The 9,835-nt window shown below is 34.8% G+C and overlaps 1 protein-coding gene across 4 annotated transcripts in view; it reads left to right on the forward strand.

Moving 5' to 3' along the window:
- LOC107085757 (bifunctional heparan sulfate N-deacetylase/N-sulfotransferase 4-like) overlaps positions 1-9,835 on the forward strand; it is a 75,967-nt gene that overhangs the window by 25,409 nt on the left and 40,723 nt on the right. For all 4 annotated transcript variants that reach the window (XM_015376293.1, XM_015376294.1, XM_015376295.1 and 1 more), the window contains one exon: positions 1,431-1,616. In XM_015376293.1, the coding sequence (XP_015231779.1) occupies positions 1,431-1,616 (186 nt within the window). The remainder of the gene's footprint in view (positions 1-1,430; positions 1,617-9,835) is intronic.

Genomic DNA, 9,835 nt, shown 5'->3' on the forward strand with positions numbered 1-9,835 from the left:
ATTATATATATATTAAAGATGGGATTAAAGTTGTTTTTTTTTACCTTCCAAGCACGTAGACAAATGTCTTTTGCATATTTATACTCATTAAAATACAGCCAAGGTCAGAACCTTTAGATGTGCTGCAAGTCTATAAAGACCTAATTATGGTCTAATTTAATGATATATGTTATAGTAATTATATAAAAAAGAGAAATGAAAATGTGTTATTCATATTTCCAAATGTTATTCTATCAAATTATATGCTTGTTATTTTATGTAAATTTACTCTGCAGCACATAATATAAAACTAGTATTTTGTAATCTGTTACTTTCTAATGCGTAAAATAACGGTCACCTCTAAAAGTAAGTAGATTCATTAGATTCAAATGCATCCTTGTTAGTTTGACTTAGATAACATATCTGCTTTCCAAGAAAAAACTGATCTATTTAATTCAATTAAGGATACTTTATTGATCCCTAAGGAACATTAAATGTGGAGGTAAAAGCATATGAAGGTTTGCAGATACAGGCCAGATTAAGGATTTCTTACCAGGTGCAGAAACAGGCAGAAACTTTCTGCTCATAGTTGGATGCACTTTTTCAAAAATGTCTATTTTGCAACGGTTATCATTTGCTTTTCTAATAAAAGAGAAAATGATCTGCACCTAAATGTCTCTAAATATTAACATATAGAATTGACTGAGGCAGCAAGCAGAAATTGTAAATGGAAAAAAAAGACATGTAAAGGCTTCAAATAGATATAGACATATTCTGTGTCTCCATAGACACTAGCAGGTAAAAAAAAGAAAAGGTAGCTTCTGCTAGTTTCAGTTTTACAGGAAAAGAAACCAAACTTTTTTTCTATGAATTAAATTGTTAGAGATACTTAAAGGTCTTTTGGGGATTAAGAGAAACGCATTTGAACCTGAAAATTCATGTGTCCTTTATTTCTCATCTCTACTTTGCTTTACTATGTGTTTAAGATTGTTTTTAAGATTGTCCATTTTGAAATGCAGTTTTCAACATGCAGCATTGCTTTAACGGTTTCTAAATTCTCCTAAAGGGGAGCCCAATAGTGATTACTATACTCTGTTATCCACATGCACAAGTAAACACATTCACATTTCCTCTGACCACTGATGCTTAGCTTTGACAGTGTGTGTGGGTGTGCGTCAGAGCAAAGGACAACACCATCAGTCTTCCCGATGCAGCCTGCAAGCTCACACACATAAACATGCTCCCACAAACAGTATTTTTTTCTAATTTCCTGCCCGAAGGCCAATACCATAACAAACCTAACACAACACATACCATGTGCTTCCCTAACAAGGTCATGTTGCTGGGCCAATGTGATTCAAAGCCTTATTTCTCTAAATTGTAAGTTTGTAGTAATATTTGAGGTTTATGTATATAACCCTCATGTACATCTCTTTGCATGCCCCCTCCAGGAGCACAACATCCCGGTTGACATGGGGTACGCTGTGGCTCCTCATCATTCCGGCGTTTACCCGGTGCACCTGCAGCTTTACGAGGCGTGGAGGCGTGTGTGGAACATTCGGGTCACGAGCACAGAGGAATACCCTCACCTCAAACCTGCCCGCTACCGCAAGGGCTTCATCCACAAAAACATAATGGTGAGAGCGAGCAGAATTATTGTTCACTATGAGAACTAAAAGTTATATTAAGACTTTAAAGATGCATTGATATGCATGTTGATAGGTGCTCATCCACATGGTCAAATTCTTTCATAGAGGAGATATGTTCAGTTATTATAGTTCTGAACAACTGTGGAGAAGAAAATGTGCTGCTTTTTGCCTGAGAGAATTTGGATCACTTACAAAAAAATTACCTGCAGATGCATTTGTTACCATTTATCATCTCCCCTTCTTTTTTCCTGCTTTGTTCACCATGTAAGGCTGAAAATAGCATTATTATGCCTGTTGTGTGTACAGTTAGATTTTACAAAGTATGTGGCACCAAGCAAGCAAAACATGCATTTTACGGTTGAGTGAGGTATGTGAGACTTATCAAAAATTAATTATCATTGTGTCTACCAGGTTCATTCGGACCCTTTTTTTATGCATTTTCTCCCCTACGACCACACACACGTTACAGATCAAACACAAAGTACTATATAACTTTAAAGGGAATAAGCTGTCACTTTATATATATATATATATANTATATATATATATATATATATATATATATATATATATATATATATAACGATTGGAAGTGTGTGGTTTATTCAGCTACCTTGGCCCATTTCTTTAAGAATATTCCTTTTGATTCCATTTCAGCTGTTATTTTGGTCATGTCTCTACCTTCAAGATACTAATATCCATTTAGCTTTCCAGATTAAGCTTAGTCAAAAGGGACAGACAACAGCTATAAACATGAATTTTCACATCAAGTTTAAAATTGGATTTAGATCTGGAATTGACATGGCCATTTTTTCTCATGAATGCTGCGCTCTCAGCCATTCCGGTATTTTTTTGGCTGCATGTTAAATGTCATTGTTTTGCTCGAATATGAGCCTTCCTTTATTCCAAAATGTTTTACTGCCATTCTAGTAGCAAATTCAGACAACTGGCTTCTAAAGGTAATCCTACAAGGTTGTTTTCTTGTGTGCATTTGGCCTGGAACCATTTATTTTGATCATTTTTCAGTGACTCTTAGCAGCTCCTTTGTCCTGCAGGAGCACAGCTGTGGTCTGAAGAGACAAGTCTCTGTGCACAGCAACAGCAGAGTCCAGATCCTGATTCGAAATCATGAAAATAAACTGATCAAGTATTCATTGTCTCTCATAGCAGTCGTGTTTTACAAGTCATTGACTACCACATCAAATTAATGATACCTAAAGCTGACAGGATGTTGTATTAAATGTAACCATGCACACAAACATGTAAATGGGTAAATGATCGACATTTCTGAACAGTTGTGAGTGCTTTAATTTGGATCTCAGAACAAAAATGTGAATAGTTTTTATTTAATTATAAATAACACTTAAAAAGCTGTAATGAGGTTCATATTGTCTCTCTAAAACTGAAACTTTGTAGTTTCTTTAACTTACTATCTGCACAAGGTTGGCTGTTATTATAAATTTATTTCAAAACAAACGTTTTATATTAACAGATTTCTATCTGGGTTTTGTGTAATTAAGTCTTGCTCACATGGAGGAAATTCAGGGAGGATAATAACCACCTTGACAAACTACCCAGCTTCCTGAAAAGGTTCCGGCAGCGGAAATGCATTTTAACATATTTGTTTTAGGATTTCGTGACTTATTTGAATCCATCCTCCATTCAACTTTTTAAGGTTTGGTCAAAAATACAAGTTTTTCTTAAAGAAAATCAAGTCTTACTCATCTGACCTAGGCACCTTATTTCTATTGCAATGTGTCCAAACATAAGGAAACAAACAAAACAAATGAAAAATATAAGCGTTTTGACATTGCTGTAAATATTGAAATCCAACTTCAAATAGAAATCAAATGCTGACCTGTGTCAGGAGAAAGTGTTATCCTACATACCATAGGTAAACATTAGAGAGAAAATGCAGAATAAAAATAGAAATATTGAATAATACAATTTTAAAGCAAAAAAATGTGTCTCTCTTTTGACAGCTTGTAGTGCTTTCTGGTATTGTTTCTCTTTATAGGAGTGTTTGCCTTCTGTTTCTCTTGAAAAAGGCGTTAAAACTCAGCATAAATTGTTTGTTGATTGTTTCTTGCGGTTCCAAACAAAAAATCAATAATGCTGCACGCGGTGCGAAACCTCTCTGTGTCTGTCTGTGGTTATGGGATTTTTGACCTTCTCTCACAAAAAGCACGCTGTGCTGTCTTAATTTAATATTTAATGGCTTCCCAATGCTTGGAGAAAGGGCACATATTTAGTGAGTTTGAAAATAGCAGTATGTAAGCCATAAAGAAAATGCATATCAATGAGACATTTTGATTATTTTTAACTAATTATCAATCATCGCTTGGGACAGCATTTGAATAAAACATTTTGAATAAGTACGTTTCATCACCGGTATTGCTGCTCGCCCCTCCTCCTTCTTTAGATTCGCTTGTCATTCAGGCTCTTGAAAAGTCTGTCAACTGTTTTTTCTTTATTGACAAAAGAGCCAATCACATTTGACACCGTAATTATCAGTGCATGTTTTTTTTTTTTTTTTTTGCCACATTCAACTCTCGAGCAAACAATATAAAGAGACGGCTATATCAATTTTCCAATCAGTCTGGCTTTCATTACTTGATGTCTTGTCATGCTGTTATAAAAGAGCCATTTAATCCTACATCGTTTCAACACAATGAAAAGTTCTCCTTTTGACAGGCTGTTAGCTGTTATTATGCATTTTTAATCACAAGGTATTGAAAAGCATCAGCAACTCACTGAATTCAATAAAATAGCAACTTGCTAAAGACAGATAAGTGTACGTCAAAATAAGAAACCTGCTTTTATATTTATTATATTATATTTATATCAATTCTTTAGACATTCTTAGACATTCTTTAAACATTTTTTTGTTTGTTAGTTTGTTTTTCAGAGGACTTTTTATTTTTTTAATTGGTTAGCTAATCTACCATAAATTCTTTGCTTTTAAAGAAATGGTAGGAACTTTTAGGAGGGATTTAACCAGCTGAGAGAAAAATGTCTGACTGCAGGTTAAAATCTCTCTACAAACCTGCACCTGCAAGTTTGATGTTGAAAATATTAGGCTGGCATGAGGAAAATGATCACTAAGACTAGAATAGGCATCTCAGTGCATTGTACCCTAAATAAAAATGCAAGGGGTTCACTGTATTTCCCCAAAGATTTTAAAACAAAATATATATAAATGAACTTACAGTTATTTTCAAACAGAATGGCAACACTTCCTAACCCTGTACGAATGTTATGTTCATTATGATATAATGTTAGCTATAATATTTATTTGTTGATAATTCTATACAGCGATATAAATCAAAAAGTAAAATAAATACCCATTTAATTCAGTAGTGCAACCTTGTTCACTCAATACTATCATAATCTGTCATTCTGGACTTTTTAGCTCTGTGAAAGTTTTCATTTTGGGTTCTCAGTTATGCTTTATTTTATGTTATTCTGTATCTTCAAGATTTATAACATTTTTTTAATTCTTAGTTTTACTCTCCCTTGTTATTCTCTTTTTAGCATTTATGCTATTATTTATTCTTTGGTCTAATTTTAGTTATTCATTCTCTTATTCTTAGGTTATGTTTTCCACGGCTTCCGTGATCTCCAGTTCCTTCTCTTATCCTATAGTTTTCCCCTTGGTAATTCATTCATTATTTAGGAGTTTTATTCCCCTTTAGCCTTATTGAAGTTCTTTTCTGGTTAAAGTTAAAGCCTTCTTTCCATGGTTACTCTTTGTTGTCCTCTATTGCCCCTTTCTGTTCCCCTTGGCTCCTTTCTAGCTGCTTCAGTTCACACCTGCTCCCAGTTAACTGATTACTCCACTCTTTGTTCTGCCTCCCATATATACTCCCCCTCTGCAGTTCCTCTGTGCTGGGTTCTCTTCATTTCTTCTTGTATGTTTCTCCCGAGCTTCTCTAGTTTTTGGTTCCCAGTCTGTTATTTCTGGATTTATGTTTTTCTACCATCTAATTGACCATTTAACTGTACAGTAAGAACTATCTCTGCCTCCTCTACTCTGCATTTGGGTCCAAAACAACATCCACCAAACCTGACAAATAAAACAGTTTATTTCACAATCAAACACAGATATAACATTTTAGAGGTCAAGTAAATAAGCAAATATAAGTTAATGCATTACTCAAATTCACTGTCAAAATATTGGGAAAACTATGGATCACTGAGGTTTTTCAAATGACCGATTCTCCCACAAATGTGTGCAAAAAGGAAGGATCAGAACAGGATGGTTTTTTTTGTTGTTTTTTTTTTAATGCTGAAATGATAATTGATTAGTTGAAAATAATTAAAATGTCTCATTGATGTGCATTTCATTCTACAAAATGATAAAAATGAGAATTAAAATTAAATCTGCTGTCCAGGGTTTTGATCACTCACAGCCTCCTGCCCCTTTAGTTGATCATTTTTTGACATCAAAGCACTCTACCCATGTTCCTCACCCTTCAGATTTTTCATGTAAATTTTTCCAAGCCACTCCTATCCATTAATCGCTTTTTACTACCTTGCAAGCTCCATCTTCGTTTGCTCAGAGGAGGACAGGAAGTTGTCTTGAGGTGGTAAAATTGGTGTTTGTGTGTCTCTGTCAGCTGATTGAGAGCCACCCACTGGACCTACAGTATCTGAACAAATCAGACTGAGATATGGAGCTGTGCTATGTGTGTGTGCATGGATGTGTATTTCTTTTTAAAACGTACTATATCAATTTGAGCTATGGCTCTGTGGATAATTGGTTTGGTGAAATAGTGCTGAGTGTCTGTGGCAATGGTGGCCTTCTCTCTTTTTCTCTCCCATATGTGTTTGTGGATGTGTGTGTGATCCTGCACATTTTATAGATAAACCAATATCTGCGCTTCCAGCCTTTACACTATTTCACATGCAGAAGTGCTCCACAAGGAGTTTGATATAAAGACGTTTGTCTCCTTTCTTTCTGTCCCTTCTTATTTCCTTTATTAATTAACCAATAAAAATGCTTTAAATTCACAGGCTGCCAAATGCTTTTAACCAGCACCCTTCTTCATAGCTGTTTGGGTGCACTTGTGTTATTAGGGGTTTTATAGCTTTATTTACAACAATACACATTGTAACTATTTCCATTTGGGAAAAAATATCAACTAGCAATTCAAGCTACAAAAGCTTTACCAAGGATCTTGGATATATATATGAGTACTCGTGTTTGATTACATTTAAAAACAGTTTATTAATCCCAAAGGGAAATTAGAAAAAATATAATTTGCTTTCACTTTTAAACAGAGGTTTCTTTGACTTCCTTTTCACTGTAGGGAAGAGCATGCAGCTCACGTAATCTATGGGAGTCCGTATTTGGATGGTTTTTATTGCCTTGGGAGAAATCTGTTCCGTTCTGAGATGGGATTAAAAGCAATCTGGTATCATCTCCTTTGGTAAATGGCAAGTCACCCAAATATCATACCACTGTAGCTGAGGAATGTGTGGAACCAGTGCAATGGTACGCCATTTAAGTTTTAACTGATGGAAGGAGAAAACTCTGCTGTGTTTTTCAGATGTTTTTAGACATTTATTTATTTCACTTTTTGGAGCTTTCACGTATTAATCCCAAGGATTTTTCTCATTGGAAACCACAGTCTTACTTGTTCTGGGTATTTTATTGAAATCTATTAATGCAAAAACATCCATTTTCCAAATAGCAATTTCCTTCACCTAATTTGTTTAATTTTATGTTTCGCTAAAAAGAAAAAAAGAAGCAAGTTTTCAATCTTGATTTTTATTTTTTATTTCAAGCTCGTGTTAACAGGGCCTTAACAGTCTTTTTTAAAAGGATTATTCTGTTTTGTTTTGTGTTTTCCAAGACCATGCATGTTGCTCTTAAACATTGCTGGAGCAAATGTAAGCCTCTTATATTTAAACGTTTAGTTATATGAATTGTTAAAAATAAGTAAGGGCCCAAATCCATAAATATTTTTTGCACGGAGGAAGTATTGGCATTTTTGAACAAGGTCATACATATTGTAGTAGGCTACAGGCAATAAATGATTAGATGTTTTGGTAAATTATGCTTCTGTGTTGTAAAAAAAATATAAAGACTACAGAGTTGGCTCATTATTGAAAGAAGCAGATAAAATTTGTATGAAATTACAAGGCATGTCTCATTCAGCTTTATTTCAATTAGAAAAAACACATTAAAATAACATTAAAGATGGCCACTGTTGGCCTTAATTTGCATCTATTTACTTGACAAAACTTCACATCTATTTACAGACCATCAGTTTTTATTTTCCGACACATCTTTCTGCTTTATTTCTCTTTTGGACCTAATTTCTTAGGTCACTTATGTTAACATTCTCCTTAGGTGCTTCAATCTTAAATAACTACTGATGCCACCTGCTACTTATGTCAAGGTGAAATGGCCAACTTATTTTTCAATTGATCACATGTAAATATGTGTATGCATTGGACCTTCACGCACACATTATAATGCATTTTTACCTAAAGGTTACACAAATTATCAGATCAAAACTAATCTGATCTTAATTTTTGGAAGGGCTTCTAAACTTTTGTGACCATTAGAGTATTTTTGATTTGATGACAGTTTTCTTTTTTTCAAATTTTGTTAGTTATTTTTCAAATTTGCACCTTGAAAAATGTTACAGTTCTCCCTTTTCTTTTGACTTTGACAAGGTTAAAGTACCACCTCAGAGGAGACAGAGGAAATTGTATGCTAGCATGTCAGGGTGGTTAAGTGGCAGACAGTAGAAATAAGCCATTGTTGACAACATGATAGATGTTCTCATTAAAATACAGAGATCGCCGACTTAAGACTAAGACGCGTCTTAATTCACATTTCCAAGTATACATGCCGATTGTACCCACTGAAGTTAAAAGCCAGATCTTATTAGGTATTATGGGAGTTTTTGTCCAAAGTCAAGGGGGGTTTTCGGAGCTCACTGTCACTACAGGTATGTGGGTTTTCGATCATAGGGAATCATGGTAGAGCTTATAGTAATTAATAATGGCCCCTCGGTTTAGGAGGCAGGAAGTCAATAATCTCACCATCAACATCCTCATACTAAAAAACACCTAACTGGAAGTTAGCCATTGATAATTACAGCATAGTGATATGCTGCATCAAACACCTTACTGGAATATCCCCAACAAGCAGCGCTTTCTTTTAGATTACAGAAAAGCCTCTAATTTAAGTTGAACCACAAAGATTTGTGTTTCATTTAATCCTTTCATCTTTACATCTGTTGTCTTTTTTCACATTTTACTTTTTTATTTCTAATCTAGCTATAGATTTTCACATAACCAACAGTTTGAATAGCAAAATGCTATAGAAAATGTATTATGTTGAGTTTTTCTTTTTGTCACCCTTAAGGGGGGCTCTTTGACACATGAAAGTGTTTGTACAGTGCCCATGAACTACTGATGTGAATGTGAACACTAGAGTGGTGTGGAGTGTAGAGTAAGCATAAAGCTTCCAGTGGTTCTCAAGGGGGGTCATAAGAATAACATAACAAGGGCTCATAAGGCTGTATGATGTTACTTAGGAAATGTTGTGTTTAAAAATGAAAATCCGGCTGTTTATGCTCAGAGGGATGTGACCTTTGCAGTTCTTTCCATGTCTGCTCTTCAATGCTATTAGAAATTATGGATGAATTGGTTACAAACCATAAGCTGAATGATACAAAGTCATTTTTTCCCATGACAAGTTATATACACTGGTTTTTCAGCTTCATATATATATAATACAGTGATGCTACATTTCCATCATCCAGATGTTACAGATGAGGTAGGCCTGCTCTGGTCTTTTCGAGGGTAAGAGCTCAAATAGCACTTGGCAGCGGGGCAATACATGTAGTCAAAGTAATAAGTGACTCTTTGATCAATGATGTATTTTCTACAGCCTGCATTTAGTCTCCATGGTAACTAGCTGTTGCACTGCCTAATGAATGGTTTTGGTTATCACCTTTTTTCTCTTCAATGTTGTTGTCAGCTTGCCAAAATGTGTAACATTTATTTATATGATGAATACATAAGTTATAGTTATAGCTATAGTAGCTGTTTTTTGTTGGTGGGTTTTTCAGTTTCCATCCATCCATCCATCCATCCATCCATCCATCCATCCATCCATCCATCCATCCATCCATCCATCCATCCATCCATCCATCCATCCATTTGCTGATACTTGTATGTAAAAC

Source organism: Cyprinodon variegatus, unplaced genomic scaffold (genome assembly GCF_000732505.1).
Source record: "Cyprinodon variegatus isolate N-32 unplaced genomic scaffold, C_variegatus-1.0 Scaffold132, whole genome shotgun sequence".
Lineage (NCBI taxonomy): Eukaryota > Metazoa > Chordata > Actinopteri > Cyprinodontiformes > Cyprinodontidae > Cyprinodon > Cyprinodon variegatus.